The 18,919-nt window shown below is 44.8% G+C and overlaps 2 protein-coding genes across 4 annotated transcripts in view; one reads left to right on the forward strand and one right to left on the reverse strand.

Annotated features, from left to right (window-relative positions):
• Positions 1–391: 391 nt before the first annotated feature.
• NDUFA8 (NADH:ubiquinone oxidoreductase subunit A8) lies at positions 392–14,687 on the reverse strand. The gene is made up of 4 exons (XM_077850547.1): positions 14,530–14,687; positions 8,306–8,469; positions 4,521–4,686; positions 392–710 (listed from the first exon to the last, which is right to left on the reverse strand). The coding sequence occupies exons 1-4, from the start codon at positions 14,578–14,580 to the stop codon at positions 573–575; spliced, it is 519 nt and encodes a 172-aa protein (XP_077706673.1). The 5' UTR covers positions 14,581–14,687; the 3' UTR covers positions 392–572.
• The window catches only part of MORN5 (MORN repeat containing 5), a 37,642-nt gene continuing 33,235 nt past the window's right edge, over positions 14,513–18,919 (forward strand). For 2 of the 3 annotated variants that reach the window (XM_077850544.1, XM_077850546.1), the window contains exons 1-2: positions 14,730–14,888; positions 18,055–18,202. In XM_077850544.1, the coding sequence (XP_077706670.1) occupies positions 14,842–14,888; positions 18,055–18,202 (195 nt within the window). In that variant the 5' untranslated portion in view covers positions 14,730–14,841. Of the gene's footprint in view, positions 14,889–18,054; positions 18,203–18,919 lie in introns of all 3 variants that reach the window. The other variant, XM_077850545.1, reaches the window with a different exon arrangement.

Genomic DNA, 18,919 nt, shown 5'->3' on the forward strand with positions numbered 1-18,919 from the left:
GCTATCAAGGGGAAGTGGTGGAAGTTTGGTTCTTTAAGAAACTTTGAGCAAGACTGCCTAAAACCTAGCCAGGAGGCCCCTCCCATGGCCTGAGTCACAAGGCTCAAACATTTCTTCACTTCTCCTATCCTGGACACTTTCCTTGCATGACCTTTAAGGAGAGCTATTTGTAATGTTGGATGGGGAGAGTGGTAAGACTTCAAAATGCGTGAACACAGACAGGTAAGGGAGCCTTTCCTTTACACAGTCCTTTCTGCCTGATCTAACGTGGCTCCCCCGGCTGACTTAAAGCAGAGAGAGAGAGGAACATACAGGACCACAAGAAGAACAAGTAAAGGGAAGTCATCTTTAAAGGCCAAAAGGTTATATAAAACATAATAAAATACAACTGTTTCCTTTAAAAGTTTTAATGGCCAGGAAATGGTATAGAATAACTGCCAAGTCACATAAATTAACTTTTTTGTTCAGTTTGTGATCCCGGAAAGAACACTCAAACGGCCGATGCAAACTGCACGGGAATTTCATCAGTGGTTGTCTGGGCGTGTGACTGAGCGTGGGCCATGGACCAATCTTTACATGGTCCAGAAAAAAAGGCGGCTGCCATGTTTGGCAGGCTTCAGCTCTCCCTCTATCTCAGGGTTGGGCTCTGGTCTTGGTCTTGAGTGATAGGGATTCTCCGGTAAAGGCCGATCTGTTTTCACTTTGGTGACCTGTGAGGGGCAAAGAGGACAGAAGCAAGGATGAGGTCTGGTGGAACAGTCTGAGCCCAAGAACGCACCTCCCAGCATTTCCCCTCTGCTCCTGCTGCCCCAACTACCCCTCTTTTTTCAAACCCCAGCAAACCACATTTAGACTCATCTGATCCTTGAACAAACATTTAAGAAAGCCTTCTTTGGGTCATTCCACGTGGCAGAAGTTAGGGATACAGCAGGTAACATGAACACACCCTGTCCTCAAGGGGCTCACTACTACTCACTTACTACTACTACTGAGGGAGCCAGACAAGCAACCAAATCATCACAACTGATGCATGAACTAAGTGCTGCGACTTAAGACTTAGAGTAAGGACTCTACACATGTAGCCCATCCTGAAGGCTAGTGGCTGGACTTTCAGAGGGGGTAACACTTAGCTTCATCTTAAAGGATGCCATGAGCCCGGCAGGAAGATTAGCAGGAGAAAGACATTCCAAGAAAACGATACATGTGAAGACAGAGAGGCATATCTTTAGAATGGCCAAGGCGAAGATTGCATGAAACACATAGGCAAGTGCTTGTCAGAAGTGATACTGAGCACACCTTACTCCATCTCATTTTCACACTCCCATGAGATCATTTTGCAGAAGTTCCCTGGGACCATCTACCTAATAATAGTGGAAAAACTAGTACTCGAAGCTGGATCAGTCTACTCCAAAGCCTGTGCTTTTAAAATAACATACTATACTAGAAGACAGGACTAGATGATGGTGGTACACTAAATGATGTGCAAAAAGTGTTTACATTTTATTTTATTTATTTATTTTTTTAAGTGTTTAAATTTTAACCCAATGGTAATAGGTGCCACTGAAGTAGGGAAGCAATTGAAGCACATCTGCAGGCTGGAAGGTACAGAAGCTAGATTACAGAGGGACAGGACCAGAATTGGGAGAGTCAAATCAAGAGGCCTGGCAAGATGGTGCAGCACTACATGATGGTAACAGGGAAAGAGATGGAAGGTGCTCACGTCCACATTATCCCTGGTGGTCACAGTATCTCCATCAGAAACCCAGCATAAATTGTTCTCACTTTAAAGATGAGGAAACATGCAGAGAAATGGAAAGACAAGGCCATATAACAGTGTTGTTACGTAGTGGTCTGATCTTCAAGCCATTCCATGTGATAGAACTGGTTAGTCTTCCCATATGCACAAATGCAAAAACTATTTACTGTGAATGGAGCTTTCACAGTAGCACAATTATTATTATAACCACCTCGTGAGGCATTATTATCTGTAGTTCACAGGTAAGGACCAGGGAGGCTAGCTTGCCTCCATGATAAAGATACATCATGTCAGAGGTGGAGACTGACCACCTCTCACAGTGCTATTAGGACAATACACGGTCAGATGTAAGGTACAGCAGGTGCTCCATAAGTTATTTTCAATGTTACCCTTACTGAGATGGCAGAATTATGGGTGAGAGAGAGCCATCTGCCTTAGGAAGGCTGGAAACTTCCAGGACACTGACATGGAAGCTGACGACAGAGGAGTGAGTAGAAATTGGCCAGGGGTACAGAGGGAAGAGGGGCAACTGGGTGGAAGCAGAATGCAAAAGTGAATAAAGCTAAAATTTAGGCTTCATCTAGCTGGTCATCACCTTTCTAAAAAGAGACTGGATTCTGACGTTAAGTATGACTAAAACTGATAATCCTCTTAAAAAAATAAACTTTTGAAAAGAGTTAGGACAGTATTTTATATGTTTTTAAAAATGTACTCCCCACTCTTATGCAGTCTCTCTCTCAAATAAATAAATAAAACCTTAAAAAAAAAAAAAAGGCAGGGGGGTGGGGGCTGGGTGACTCAGTCAGTTAAGCATCTGCCTTCAGCTCAGGTCATGATCCAGGAGTCCCAGGATTGAGCCCCACATCAGGCTCCCTGCTCAGTGGGGAGTCTCCTTCTCCCTCTGGCCTTCCCCACTCTCATGCACTCTCTCTCTCTCTCTCTCTCTCTCTGGCAAATAAACAAAACCTTTAAAAATAAAAATTAATTAATTAATTTAAAAATGTTAACACAATGATGCAGGAATTAATACTGCTTTCTTAATAGCATGATTTGTTAATTCTCCTTTCATGAGAAGAGAAATGAGAAAAGGTTGTTTTCATTAGTAAATGCATATAGGTCCCAGGGTTTTCCAGCACAAAGTTATCAACAATATGAAGTAATTTGTTCAGGGCAGCAAGAGAAGATATCTGAAAATAATCAAGCTGGATACAAAAAAAACAAAACAAAATTGCTAAGCCATTCATCTACTTAGGACACCAAGCCTAAGATCCAACTATTTGGGGATCCCTGGGTGGCTCAGCAGTTTGGCATCTGCCTTCGGCATGGGGTGTGATCCTGGAGTCCCGGAATCGAGTCCCACATCAGGCTCCCTGCATGGAGCCTGCTTCTCCCTCTGCCTGTGTCTCTGCCTCTCTCTCTCTGTCTCTCATGAATAAAGAAATAAAATCTTTAAAAAAAAAAAGATCCAACTATTCATAGATATTGCACATAAAGGGAAGGGAACAAAGACTAATTGTGGACCTATGCACCAGGCACTAGGCTAGAGGTTCACAAAGACTCTCTAGCAGCTTACTCCTTACAGAAAACTAGGAATGAATACTGGTCCTACTCTGTAGATGCGGTAGGACACGAAACAGTCAGCAATTTGCTCAGAATCCCATAGTGATTCAATGGTACTATCTTCCTCCATTCAAACCTGAGTTTTCCCTCCACGCCTTGACACCTATCTGTCCCAGGGGGAATGGATGATGATAAGGTTCAAGAAGCAGGAGAAGGTCAAAGGCACCTGGGTGGCTCAGTTGGTGAAGCGTCTGATTCTCCATTTTAGCTCAAGTCCTGATCTCAGGGTTGTGAGATCGAGCCCCAAGTGAGAATAATGAGATTCTCTCTCTCCCTCTACCCATACCCTAACCCCTCTCTAAAAATAAAAAATTAAAAAGCAGGGATAGGTCAGATCACAAAGGGCCTTGTAAGCTAGAATACTGCAAGCAAGAGCAAGCCCCTGAAGTTTTAAAAATAAAGTGATATTTATTTTCCATACAGATAATGCCTATAATGAAAACATAATTATATCCTAAAAGCTTCCGTTTCGGTGATATAAGGTCTCCTAAAATCTGAATTGAACCACCCTCCCCTCCAGACATTCACATACCCCAAGTTAAGAACTCCTGTTCAAAATGTGGGGACAGTGAGTGGATTCAAAAAATAATCCAGGAAAAGCTCACCTACAGGAATTGATGATTGTATAAAAGGAGAAAGAGTAGGAAATGAAGGAAAAAGACATTCAGATTTCTAATGTTTCAAGAGATGGTGGGGTCATGACTGAGGAAATACAGAACCAAGAGTAGGAAAACATGCGTTTTAAACTATAGGGACAGACTTAAAAATCCTAGGTACTGATAAATCTGGCCTGAAGAATCTGGCATACCCTCGATCCGATTTCCTCTCTGAATTCCACAATGACTTCAATGCTTTCAACTGCCAATGCCCCTAACACTGTTTATCCTCATCTACTCCCTTTTGTTCTCCAACTAGGTAATTAAACAAAAACAAATCTGCAGATGCTGGAGGGTCTATTTAAAGAAGTATTTCTATTAAAAAAACTCCCTTCTGGATTGTGTATAATTACTCCCTCATTAACCTGTTTGATAAATACAGATTTCTCCCGTCATATCTGTACTCAGAGAAGATCCTTTTCTGACAACCCCCTGCCCTTACCCACCCCTTAGTGAGAAGATGGGGCTCCCAGCAGGAGACTTTTTACCTTGGACAGCTCTCCCAGGTCAGGTCGTACCCAGCCCAGTTTGTCCAGCACACATTCGTCAAACTTGGCCTGCTGTTGGCGACAGCGACGAAGTAACTGCAGGCCAGAATAATCAATGCATGTCCAATAGTCTGTAAAAGGCTCTGCACAGTGAAGCTTTATCTGCCTGGAAAAGAAGGCTAGATTAGGGGTAGCTCCTTGCAAAATAATGAAAACCAGAAAAGTGGGGAAAAATTAGTACAGACCTCCAATACACAGCCTTGCTTTCTCAAAGGCAGGAGAATAGATGGTCTTATCTCATTTACAAGACAACCTGGAGATCCTCAGATGAGAACCAGTAACTAGAAAAAGATTGCTGAGGAATAAGATCTAATTTCTTTATGCAGCAAAAATAAATGAGTTGAAATGCAAAGGCTGTGGTCTAAGGCACATATATTCTACACAGAACACTCCTCACTTAGGGCTTATCTATTCTTTCTGTTAGATCTAATTCTAAAGATTAGCAGTTTAGCAAATTTAGAAGAGGCGGCATAATTCCAAGATATGCATTTTGACAAAAGTCAGAGGTGACAGACCATGGCAAAGGAAGAGACAGAATTATCAAAGGCAAATACAAAAACTAACAAGTGGAAGATCCTGGGGTCTTTCGGTACAGAGCCAAATGACCTTATGCTCCCCAGGGTTCAAAGTCCTCACTCTATTAATGCACCGAACAAAAACAGATTAATCTCTGCCATTAAGAAAATTAAAGTAGGGGCAGCCCGGGTGGCTCAGCGGTTTAGCGCCGCCTTCAGTCCAGGTCGGGATCCTGGAGACCCAGGATCGAGTCCCACGTCGGGCTCCGTGCATGAAGCCTGCTTCTCCCTCTGCCTGTGTCTCTGCCCCTCTCTCTCTCTCTCTCTCTGTATCTCTCATGAATAAATAAAATCTTAAAAAAAAAAGAAAATTAAATTAATTTGGTGCTCTCTGTTAAGAAGCAAGGTAGCAGGTAAATCATTTTGTGACTGCCAAAACTGGCTGAAGAAACAGTAACTTTTGTAAGAGATAAGCCTCAATTATTTTGCAAAATTCTCCTTCTCTTACCATTCAATCTTGCTGTTAATCCAATAAATGCCAACTCAATGAAGAATAAATACCACTATTTTATGTAAAAGCCATAAATGAGGCAGTGGAAGAAACGCATAGCACCCTTATTCCCTCAAAGGAATCATGCTTAGGAAGTGCTTACTTGCCATACTCCAAGAATCTAGCTACACTCGACACAGGAATCTTACTTAACACAGCTCACAAGGAACCTCAGAAATGGGATGGAGGAAATACACAGTGAAAAATCTGCTTTCCGTTCCTGCTGGGTTTCCCTCCTAGGAAGCAACTAATGCTACCAATTTCTTATATACCCTTCCAGGGACCCTACTGTAAACTATGAGTGGTAGGGTGTGCGTGGAAAGCAAGAAGGAAGATCAAAGCCCTATAGGGCTTTTCTGAATTGCCTCTGGCCTCACTGACCGGGATGTCCACAGTACAGAAAATTACACCCACCTCACTTGGGAATCACTCTGGGAATGGGCTATCGTTCCCAACGTGAGTTTTTTATTCCTCCAGCATGGTACAGTGGAGAGCCGCTAGTACTACTTGTAGTACTTAGTCTTTGTTCTGGACCCTGTTACCCTGGTACCCACATCCAACAATTACCTACTAACACCTATGAAAAGCAACTTCAGTAAGAAATTCCTCTCATGAAGGCAGCTGGGACACCTCCGGAGCTTGTGAAATCCAAACTTTTCCCACTTAAATATACTCCCTCTGGGCCAAAACAGAAGTGCTTTTCCAAAGTTCTCTTAGAAATGTTTAACAAGTAAACACACATTCTATCTTGTGAGCCATCAAACCAATGCAAATTCAAGCAAGAATAAAATATTGTTGTACTTATTCAATATTTAAATAATGTGCAATGCTGGTAAGGTATAAAAAGATATACTGCTGAGGGCAGCTACTTTAAAAAAAATGGCAACAATAGTCCATGAGCCATATATAATGTTCAAAGCCTTTTTACAGAATAATCCCACTGCTGGGAAACTTATGCCAAAGAATTAATTTTTTTAAAGATTTATTTGAGGGATCCCTGGGTGGCGCAGCGGTTTGGCGCCTGCCTTTGGCCCAGGGCGCGATCCTGGAGACCCGTGATCGAATCCCACGTTGGGCTCCCGGTGCATGGAGCCTGCTTCTCCCTCTGCCTGTGTCTCTGCCTCTCTCTCTCTCTATCATAAATAAATTTAAAAAAAAATTAAAGATTTGAGAGAGAGAGAGCATGATAGAGCATAAGGGGGGGGAGCAGAGGGCGAGGGAGAAGCAGACTCCCCACTGAATGGGGAGCCTGATGTGGGGCTCAATCCCAGGACCCCAGGATCATGAACTGAGCTAAAGGCAGACACTTAACCAAGTCACCCAAGTGCCCTAAGGAATTAATTAAAAAGAAAAAAAGATCTACACATAAAGATAATCACTGCAGATTTATCTAAAACTGGAATAAAAAATGACATTTAATAACAGGAACTGGTCCAGTAAATTATGGTTGGTTGACAAACTGGTAGAATATTATACAGCCAGTAAAAATGATCACAAAGACAATCTAGAGAAAGAATGTTCCCAACAGTTTCAGTAAAAAATAAGTTTTAAACCACACACTATGACTTTAACCACAAAAATGCCTTTGCATATGGACAAACAGAGCAGAAGCAAGAAAGAAGGAAATCAGCTATTATGTGAAGGAATTTGATTTTTCCCTCTACCGTCATTATAATGGACAACTGTGGGTTTTGCCTAGCCAGCAGTCGTCTCCTGTCTTCTGTAACATCCTTCGCATTTCCTCTTGGGGAATAATCCCTCCCTATCTCTGAGCAATGTGGTTTAGATGAATCTAAGTCTACTCCCCACTTTAGGCCTGACCAAACATAGCATTTTGTCTCCTGAGACACACCTGACTCAAAGATACGCATATGAAATCAACCAGCCAGGCCAGTGAGTCCAGGACCTCTGCTCATACCACTGGACAACCAGTACCATTGGCCTACGTCTACCTGACAAGCAACACAGCCACGTGGAATGACTGGTGGCCACCTCTGCTACAGTAAGGAAAGAGTCTCTGAAAATGAGTTTGGCAGAGGAAAACAGAACTAAGAGATTGGGGGAGGAGAAGAGAGGCAAAAAGATACCAAGTAGTTATGAAGTTATGTAATCCCTTTGATGCCAGCCCTGCCTGATGACAGTCCTATTTCTGGACCTTACAGCTACATGAGCCAATTCCCTTCAAGTGCAATTTCTGTCCCTTATAACAGAGTCTGTCAAACCATTTTTCTACAATTACAATCTGGATATTTTTTTACTTCTAGTAGTATAATGCATAATGGCCTACTTAATACCTTGACTCTGTACACACTTTTCTCTCCATAATAACGGAGTCTTCTGTAGTAATATCACTCTAGAGAATACATGTTAGCAAGCACTGTGCTTAGTTGTTTTTATGTACTTTTACAAATTTTTCATAACAGTCCTGTATAAGATAGGTATTATTCTATAATTTGGAAATTAAGATTCATGGATATTAAAGAACAGACTAAATAACACAAATAATTGCATCATTTACTTTGGGCTTATTTTGGTCTGATTTCAAGGTCTTGCATTTCCTACTAAAACTCTCCTTTCACTTTATTAGCTGGATGTTCACCAAGATACATATACCTACCTAGATGTTTCAGCCCCTAGGCCCTGATGTGAAAGATTCTTACCTGAAGAAGTCCAGAGCACACTGGTTGACAAGCTTGCCTTCCTCTAAACACCGCCTGGGGTCTTTCTCTTCCCAGCGGCATAGCATGAACTCCTTGTTGGGCTTGTCACACTGAACTCCGTAGTGATGGGCGGCAGCTTTGAGCACCGAAGAACTGACTTTCACCTGGGGAAAGGAACAGTGGGAGACAGACCACAGATTTGTGACCAGGATATCACTTTCTCGTCTTTACCTCCTGCTGCTCAAAACAGGAAACATAAAAGTAGCACCAGTCTGACTCTACCAAGGGAGGGGGAGGGGGGCTGCCATAATAATCCTTTGTGATCCCCACTGCTTTAGAGATCACAAGGCTTCTTCACACACATGAGTTTCTACGCCTTCATAATAACCTCATTAGGCTGACATTACTCTCTCCATTTTAAAAATAAGGAAATGGCAGCCGTAACAGAATCCTTCGCTCTCTATAAGAGAAAGTGGAATTCTAAAGGATGATGGAGGCCTTGGGGATGGAAGGGGAGACACTAATTCTGGGGAGCTTTGATCAATCTCCTTTATAGGAACAAAAGTGATAGAATAAAGTTCCCAGAAGATTACAGAATCACAGAAGATGAGACTAGAAAGGATCAGTAAGAGGACACGCAGTCCAGAAAGTTATTACTCATGATAAAGTACTAATTTTTTTTTAATTTTTCACAGTTACAGACTATATTCAAGGTAGTCATCCCATAACTATGCCAGTCTTTCACTTGCCTCCCAGTACATTTTCTTGAGAAACAGTGTAGTTACAGCTGCCTCACAGGGCCCATCTAACTGCTGTTGAAGCAAGGGTCCTGCTGGCCTCTTTTGTTTAACTACCTTTTCCTGTGCTAATAACACAACATTTTCATTGCTATAATCTAGATAGAACATTTGTTGTCTGGGAGGATCACCCTCCTCCTTATTCTTCCCTTTCAAAATCACTTTGGCTGTTCTTTCAGATGAACCCCCTCATCCAATAATTTGCATTGGAACTACATGAAGTTTAGTTATGTATTAATAAATTAGAAGGGAATGAGCATGTTTATAATACTGGGTCTCTGCTCAAATTTTACCTCCTCAGAGGATCTCTTCCTAATGACTGCATAAAAACTATCATTAATGGTCACTTCATTTGTGACTACTAGAACGTAAGCTCCAAGAGGGTAGGGATTTTTCTTTCCAACAGAGCTCCTAGACTGAAGATGACGATTCTCCCTAAAGGAAACTATAATTAAATGTCATGTTTACTGTAGCTCACCAGGCACCCAAAATAGTGGCTAGCAAAAGTAGTTGTTGAGCACTCACTGTGTGCCAGCTATCAGGGGTACAACAGTTACGGAAGAGACAAGATGACATGAATTATGCCTTCTCACCAAAATATAGTATGTCCTTCCTCTTATTCGGGTCATTCTTATGCTCTGGTTAAAATTATAGTTTCTGTCATGTAGGAACCTTGTGCATTTCTTGTTTAATTCCTTAGTATTTTAACATTTTTCATACTAGCTTAATAGGATACTTTTTTCTATTAGATTTTCAAATTGGTTACTGCTTGTTTGTATACTATCTTCTCTTTAGCCAAATCTTACTGAACTTCTGTCAAGTCTGATACAAAACTAATGAGGATTAAGAGGAAAAAACTTCCATTTACAAGTCAAAACTATTGCCCTTCCCTTCTCGTATTTGTATCTTTTTTCCTCCCTTTTTTTTTCCTATCTTACTGCTTTGACTAAAACCCTAGGATAATACAGATAAACAGCAATGGCAGTAGGCACTCTGGTCTTTTTCTGGACTTTAAAGCACAGTTTGGTACAATGTTTGCTCCTGTTGTCTGGGATATAGTTCTTTGGATATTCCTCATTAAGCAAGTTTCCTTCTGGGACACCTCGGTGGCTCAGAGATTGAGCGTCTGCCTTTGGTTTGGAACCTGATTCCAGGGGTCCCAGGATCAAGTCCCACATCGGGCTTCCTGCACACATGCACTCGCACTCTGTCTCTTAAAAAAAAAAATCAAGATTCAAACTTTTTAAAGCTTAATATATTAAAATTTTTAAGGTAGCTATTATTTACCTCCTTGATAAATGCCTTAAAAGACCTTTAAATGGCTGATTTAATTACTCAAATGTCTTCACAGCTATCATGCCCAAAAAAGTTACGGCACTCTTTGCCTTACTTTCCTACAAATGTAGAGAGAGGCCGTATCAAAATCTAGGCACACACAAGTTGTTGAGCATGTAAAATATGCTCTGTCACAGGGAAATAAAGGATAATAACCACTCACTAAATCTCTTTCCTGGGGAAAGAGATGTGCTCAAGATGACACAGCAGGTCAGCGGCAACTGCAGAACTGGAATTCACAGACGGTAACCTTCAATCAGGCCTCTTTGCATTATATCACCTGCACTGAGGTGGCAAAAGACTCTGGATGTCACCATCTCCCCCTCACCTGCTTCTTCACGAAGTCTGATGAGTTGCAACAGAAATAACATCCTTTCACAGCTGCTTACTGTGAATACCTTCTCAAATTCATTCAGTTCCCTTTGTCTCAGAGAACACAGAGTTCCAGCATCTTCCTCATTTACCTTCATGACAGCCTCTCCACACAGCAAGTCTATACAATCTGCAGGTGTGGAAAGTCTCACAATCTACAACCAATCTTCCAGTCCTGCTCTCTTCCTTAAACCATGTCTGCACCTCTTTCTACAGTATTTAATGTATGCTGTGCCTTCCGTTTTACTTATGGAAAATGGGGGATGATCATATTCATTTGACAGGACCACTGAGGATTTAAATGAGCTAACACACATAAAAATATTAATATTTTTCTATAAATAAGAAATATTTCTTATTTATAAGAACATAAATATCTGCTATTGTCTGTTCTTATTTATGATGTGCTAGGCACATCATAAATATTAGCTATAATTTCTCCACTCAAAATTGTCAATGTGTACAAGGAGTTTCCAGCCTAAGCTTCTGACTGCTTCTTCCATAGGGATGGGTTTTAACTCCAAAGTCAACAAGGTCCAAAATGTGTTTGTCTCTCAAACCTGCTCCCTCTGGCCTCCCCAGGCCCACTGTCAGGTTAGAAATCTGACAGACTCCTCCACCTTTTCTGCCTGTGAGACCTGAGTCACTTCTAAGTCTGATCACTTCCAGATAAATCTGTTCTTTCACTCTGTGAGCAGTCACCAATTATGTTGGGGTCATTAATATCCTCCTCATTATGTCAACAACCACCAAGACTAACCTCCCCACTTTTCTTTTCCCCTCTTCAACGCACCTTCACAGAGCTGCCAGGGTGATCTTCCTAAAAGACAATTCTTACTGTACTCTTACAAACAAATTAGCAACCAAGCCCTGGAAGTATTCAGGCTTCACAGAAGAATAAAGCCTCAACTTTTTACAGGGTATTCGAAGCCTCCTGGATCCAGCCTTCTAACTCAAGACACTTCCAAAAAGGGACTTGCTGCTGTCTCAGGACACTGAACTCACAGTCCCCAGAACCCATCTGTGGCCGCCTGCATTTTCCCATCTCCTTACTTTTGCTCAGCTCTAACCCCTGCTTACAAAGCCCATCGCTCCATCTTGGCCTACAAATGCTATTCTTCAAATGCCATTTAGCCAAGTCTCACATTATGCCCAAGAAGTGCTTTCCCTGTTCCCTTTATAGCCTCAGAGAATTACACAGCTGGAATCACTCCATCTTACAAATAAAATAACTATGTCTGCAAATGCTACTAAAGTGACTAATCAAGGTGACTGAGCAGTTAGGCCTGGAATTTAGATCCAACTTCAAATCCTGCTCTCATCTCTTAAACCATGTCTGCCCTTCTTCCATACATTTAATCATACTTTGTCTTGTATTTTAGTTACGTAATTATCTGTATTTCGACTCAACTGTATGGATGCTAACGGCAAACTTATTCCAGATACAGAATATTCGCGGGAAGCAGAACCTCAGATGCTTGCTAAACCAAATTAAGGTTCCTATGAGAAATACAGCACTTTCGGGCTAACCTAGCTTCACTGTGGGACGAGAAACCAGACTGAAGACTGGATGCCTCCACTTTATACTATAAAGTTCCTGAACATCAGGCAAAAAATTCTTCACCTGTTGCAAAATAATAGTTGCCATTCTCACAGCCATCCAAATTTAAGTGGAATCATGCAAGTGAAGCCCTTATAACGCAGTGCCTGGGGTTATAGTCTCTGGCACGTAATTTTTAGTGTTGCCCTCCTTCTCCTTTTGTGTAGCCTCGTCGTTCTACCATCCAGCCCTGCCATGACGCTCTTCTGCCTTTAAACCCTCCACCTCTCCTCTCCACCTCACTTATAAAAATAAGTCTGGCCTCGTGGAAGCTACTTCCCGGTCCTGCCAGTCCAAGGCACCTTGTTCCAGGCTCTGCAACGGCTGCTTCCCACGAACCCTGGAATCACATCGAACAGCACTTGCCTCCCGGACCCGAAAGGCCCTGCTAACCATTCTCACTCTTTCCAGCTTTGTCCATAATGTGAGAGTTTAAAAGCATGGGCTTTAGCGTCAGAACTGGATTCACAGTCCAGCTCCACTAAATTGACGAGCTAGGGATCCCTGGGTGGCTCAGCGGTTTGGCGCCTGCCTTTGGCCCAGGGTGCGATCCTGGAGACCCGGGATTGAGTCCCACGTGGGGCTCCCGGTGCATGGAGCCTGCTTCTCCCTCTGCCTGTGTCTCTGCCTCTCTCTCTCTCTGTGTGACTATCATTAAAAAAAAAAAAAAAAAGAAAAAGCAATGAAGTTACTTTTTATGTCAAAAAAAAGGCAAAGTAGGGATCCCTGGGTGGTGCAGCGGTTTGGCACCTGCCTTTGGCCCAGGGCGCGATCCTGGAGACCCGTGATCGAATCCCACGTGGAGCTCCCCGTGCATGGAGCCTGCTTCTCCCTCTGCCTGTGTCTCTGCCTCTCTCTCTCTGTGACTATCATCAAAAAAAAAAAAAAAAGAAAGAAAGAAAAAGCAATGAAGTTACTTTTTATGTTAAAAAAAGGCAAAGTAGGGATCCCTGGGTGGCGCAGCGGTTTGGCGCCTGCCTTTGGCCCAGGGCGCGATCCTGGAGACCCGGGATCGAGTCCCATGTTGGGCTTCCTGCATGGAGCCTGCTTCTCCCTCTGCCTGTGTATGAACCTCTCTCTCTTTCTCTCTGTGCATGTGTCTCTCATGAATGAATAAATAGAATCTTTAAAAAATTTAAAAATCAAAATAAAATAAAATATTTTGCAATTATAACTCAAAGTCAAAATAGAAGGACATGGAGTTCAAGGATCTAGGGTTCTTGTATTTACATTTAAAATGTTTTATTTAATTTCTTATTGGAGGGATCCCTGGCTGGTGCAGTGGTTTGGCGCCTGCCTTTGGCCCAGGGCGCGATCCTGGAGACCCGGGATCGAATCCCACGTCGGGCCCCCAGTGCATGGAGCCTGCTTCTCCCTCTGCCTGTGTCTCTGCCTCTCTCTCTCTCTCTCTGTGTGTGTGTGACTATCATAAATAAATAAATAAAAATAAAAAAAAAAATAAAGCTAAATGGACGAGCTACATGACCTTGGGCAAATGACTTCTACTCTCAAGGCCTGTTTTCTTGTCCTTCGCATGCAGAGACCAGCGACATCCGGCCTCCTAGTGTTGCTGGCGGGACCTGAACTCACGAACGAGCTGTGATGCATCAGCATCGTGCCTGGCACCTACGAAGGGCCTCGCGGTCCGTGCTGCAGTCTGCACGCGCTGTCTTGCCTTCACCTGACGGCGCGAGCCTCACTGCAAGCGCCTCTTTCTACCTGTGTCCCCATTCAAGGATGAGCTTCACGAGGGCAGGGACCGTCTCTCCCTCCCCGGGGGCGGGCATCACACGGCGGTTGGTCGATGACGTCTCCTGGATCGATGAACTAAACGCCCCGTTCCCAACCAGGCCCCCCGTGTCACTGTCACTCGGGGTCCTGGTGGGGGAGGGGAGGACAAGCTGCAGAGGCGCCGCACGGCGGGGGCGGGGGGGGGAGGCGGTTCCCGAGGCGGGGGGCGTCCGGGCAGCGCCCCGGGTCCCGGGTCCGGGGGCGGGGGTGGGGGAGGGGCTGCGCGGCGGACCCGGGGCCGCGGTCCGGGGGGACCGAGCAGGGCTGGGCCCAGGCCCGGAGAGCTGCCGCCCGACGCCGCGCTAGCCTGGCTTCCGGACGAGCCTCACCTCCTGCACCTTCAGGTCCTCCAGGGTGGGCAGCTCCACTATCCCCGGCATGACGGCGGCAGCCCCACGCCCGAGGAGGCCCCGCAGCCGCCCGCCGCCGTCTCCTTGAAGTCCCCTTGCGACCGCCCAGCGCCGCCGAGCGTCTGCGCCTGCGCATCAGGCCACGCAGGCGCACTGCGCCGCCCAACCGCGAGCCTCGGAGCATGCGCAGTGCCCGGAGGCTCCTCCGGGGGCTCGCTTCGGCCCCGCCCCTCTCGGTTGCCATAGTGAGGCGGGACGCGCTGAGACTGCGGGAGCCCAACGGCAGGCGCCATGGAGTACACAGGAAGCCGATACATCGGGGAATATGTAGACGGGAGGTAAGGCCCTCCTCTGGTTCACGGTCTTGAGCATCCGCGACCGCGGAAAGACAAAGGCCTTTTTGCCTTTGCAGAGGACTTTGCACCAGGCGCGTTCACAAACTTTTTTTTTATTCCTTTTAACCTTCAGGGCAAGCCTCTCACGTAGGACTGTCTATTCCCCATTTTACAGTTCAGGAAAATGAGATCCAGGCAAACAAAGTGACTTGCTCAAGGACACATGTCTAATAAGCACAGAGCTGGGAAATATTCACTCCATATGTATGCATGTGTTTGCTGTCTGCCAGTTTTAGATGTGGAGATAAAAACATGAAAAATGTCATGATCCTCGCTGTTAGGGAGCCTACAGTCCAGTCAGTGTATTTCCAATAAACAAAGAAATGAGACAATAACTTCAGACAGTGGCTTTGCCTGAATCTCCCCCCTCCCCACAGCGACCCTACGAAATAGATATCCCCATTTCACAGGTGGGAAAAGTGAGGCTCAGAGTGACTGTTTAGCCTGCCCAAAGTCATCTGGTTGGCACTGAGCAGATCAGGTATCAAAATCCAGGTCTGACTCCAAAGCTCATGTGCTTTCTACTGTGCAGTCCTGCTCCTGAGCTCCTACAAAGGACACAACCAGTTGGGGCAGTCCTCGAAGCCTTTCTGGAGGAGAAAATATTTGAGACAGGCCCTGCAGGTTGGGTAGGATTTACGTGAGTAGAGATGCAAGATGAAGAATGTTTCCAGGCGGAGGGAACAGCATGACTTACAAGGGGAAGAGCAGGCAGTTCAGTTTGGCTGGAGTGTTGGATGTGTCTAAAGGAGAATGGGAGCCAGAGCTGGAAGGGTGGATCTGTGCTCTGGCTTAGAGAGATTTGAGTACTGTGTGCGATTCTGTGGGTGGGAGGAGCCACTGATAGATAGGTCCTTGGTGAGGCTGGGCGTTAGGAAATCTAACTTATTTCATTTCTGTAGCCCTCTTCATAGCGCATAGATCACTCAGTAAATGTTGGCTGAATGAATGAATGAATGAATGAATAAAATTTGAGATATGGTAATCACATCCTCACTATGGATTGGAGTCTTTATCTCTTTGTTCTTTTTAACTTACTTTTAATTTATAATGAAGGCTTTTTGCCTTGAGTGAGTAAAAGAAAAATGGGAGGGGAGGAAAGAGAGAGGAAGAAAAGGAAAGAAGGAGAGAGGGAAGCAGAATAGAGATGGCAAGATCAAGTCAGAGACCATAGTTGTCCTAGTAAGAGGCAGCAGGACCCTGGATTGAACCGGAGGCAGTGGGGCTGCAGGAAAGAGAAAGATGTAGAAGTTTGGAAATTTTTTCATTGCCAGTACTTGGCAACTGATTGGCTCCCAATCTCGCTCAGAGACTGCCTCCAGTCTCAGGTTTGGTGCCTAACTCTAGGCTTTGAAGCTGGATGATTCTGGTACCATTTGTTGAAATTGAGAACTCTGAGGAGGGGCTGCTTTGGAGGAAGAGAGGATGAGTTTCATTTGGGGTGAGCTGGGGATGTCTGTAGAAGGTCCTAACACTGTTAGCCAGTTTACAGGTAAAAGGGAGTGGATGCAGTTGAATCTCAGAGAAGGGTTTCGATGGAGACAGAAATGGTAGATGTGATTTCAAATAAACACATAAAGGAGAAAAGGCCTTCTGCCTCCTCTTCTGTCTCGCAGTAAAATAAACGCAACATGGTGTGTGAATTCTCACTCTCTGTGGGGATTCTGCTATTGTTTTATAGCTATTATTTCAATCAATTATCTCAACTTTAGGGGAGAGTATTGTCATTATCCCCATTTTACAGATGAGAAACTCAGGCTCAGAGAGGCAAAGGAGCTGGCCCAAGGTCACACAGGCACAGAGGCAGAGCCAGGCCTGGCTCAGGCTTCCTGACCCCACGTATCCTTGGCTCAGAAATTGTGCCTCAATCTCAGCACTCTTCTACTTGGAGCCTGTGTGCAACAGTGGCATTTTCTGTCATCCCTCCAGTCGCTTCACTGGCCCCTTCTGTTCCCTTCATTCCTTACACAGTAGCTGTTTACAGGGCACCGGTTCATACAGAATCATGATTCTAAGAACTGAAGATACGAAGGTCTTCCTTTCCAGAAGCTTTGGTTCAATAGGGAATATGAGTATACAATTATAACACAAGGCAGAACGTGCGGAGCGTCCAACAGAAGTACAAACCAAAGCCAAAAGAAGTTCAAGTTAGAAGACATCTAGCTAGCAGGGGAGCCTAGAGAAAGAATGCGAGGATAAAGAAATGAAGGATAGTATTCCCTTTGACACTCGCTACGTGTCAGGCCCTTTACTAGGACAATCGTTATACACGATCTGGTTTGATCTTGGGCTTTCATCTCAGCCATTTCACACACGAAGTAAGCAGTTGGCTGGTCAAGCTGGGCGTCCCTGGCCTGTGCTCCTCTTGGGTCTGCTTCCTCCTGCATGGCAATGAACACATATTCTGTAATTGCTTAGTTGTGTCCCTCACTAGCCTGTGAGCTCCCTCAAGGGCAGGGACTGCATAGGCCTTGATCACCGTTGTCACCCCGGTTGCATCCAGCAAACCAGACTCAGCACTTACGGTAGGTGTTAATATGTAGTAGATGCTCGGTAAAGATTTGTTGGGGTGGGGAAAGGAAGGAAAGAGGGAAAACAAAAAGGTTTAGGCAGGCCTCCAAGATGATACATCTAGGAAACAGTCAAGTAAGATTTAAACCCATGTCCCCTGTCTGAATTTCATCCTTGTCCAAATTCTCCGTAAGTGGTATAAAGGGGTGGGCTGGTCATGGAGGACAGGCCAGACACAGAACCAACTGCCAGGAAACCTGGCCCTGGTCTCTGCTCCACAGTGCTTACATCCCTTCCTTCTCTGGGCCTACCAAGGGGTGTGCTATGGGATGTGTGAACCCCAGGACAACCTCTAGGTGAGGGAGAAGACAGACAGACACAACTCTGTGGCCCACCCCCCCACCTTCAACAACAAAGACCCTCTCGTTTTTGAGTTTTTGAGGAAAACAAAACAAAAATTTTGTTTTGAACAGAATATTACTGGGACACTAACATCTGAGGACTCTGAGGATGAGGTTCCCACTTGCTCTCCCGCACTTGCCAGCGCTGATCCTCCAGCCACCGTGCAAGACCCAATGATTTCCCTTTGTCCTTGCAGGATGGAGGGCGAAGCTGAATATATCCTTCCTACCAAAACGAAATATGTCGGGGAGATGAAGGATGGCATGTTTCATGGCCAAGGAACCCTGTACTTCCCCAGCGGGAGCCGCTATGATGCCATTTGGGAAAAGGGACTGGTTGTGAAGGTGATCAGCCTGAGGAGGGGTGGTTGCAGACGATAAAACCTTGGACAGGAAGAGCCCCTACTGTGGGGGACCCTGACCTCTCCATCTGGGGCCCAGCTCTTTCCATTCCCTCTGCTCCCCTCCAACTCATCTCCCAGACCTCTGGAATCCACTCCTCTGGACCCAGAAGGCCCCTGGAGAGGCCATGATGAGTCTGAATCCTATTGTGCCACTAACTGACTGTGACCTTGGGCCCATGGCTTTCCCTATGAACTGGGGACAATGGTTGTACTTCTTATTGCTGCTATACCAAATTACTACAAATGCTATGCCTTACAACAATAGAAATTTATTACCTTGTAGTTCCGGAAGCCAGAAGTCTAAAATAAGGAATGCAGCAGTGCTGCATTCCTTCTAGAAGGTGTAGGGGAGATCCATTTCCTTACCGTTTCCATCTTCCAGAAGCTTCCTGCATTCCTTGGCTGGTGGCCATGCATCACTCTGCTTCCATCATCACATTGCCTTCCTCTGCTTTCGTCATCCTCTTGTCTTCTATCACTCTGACCCCCTTGCTTCCCTCTTATAGGGACCCTTGTGATTATATTGGCCTGACCCATATAATCCAAGAAGATCTTCCTGTTTCAAGATCCTTCACTTAATCACATCTGCAAAGTACCTTTTGCCATATAAGGCTAACATTTTTATAGGACCCAGTAGGTAGATGTGGATATCTTTGGG

The sequence above is a fragment of the Canis aureus genome, chromosome 16 (genome assembly GCF_053574225.1).
Source record: "Canis aureus isolate CA01 chromosome 16, VMU_Caureus_v.1.0, whole genome shotgun sequence".
Lineage (NCBI taxonomy): Eukaryota > Metazoa > Chordata > Mammalia > Carnivora > Canidae > Canis > Canis aureus.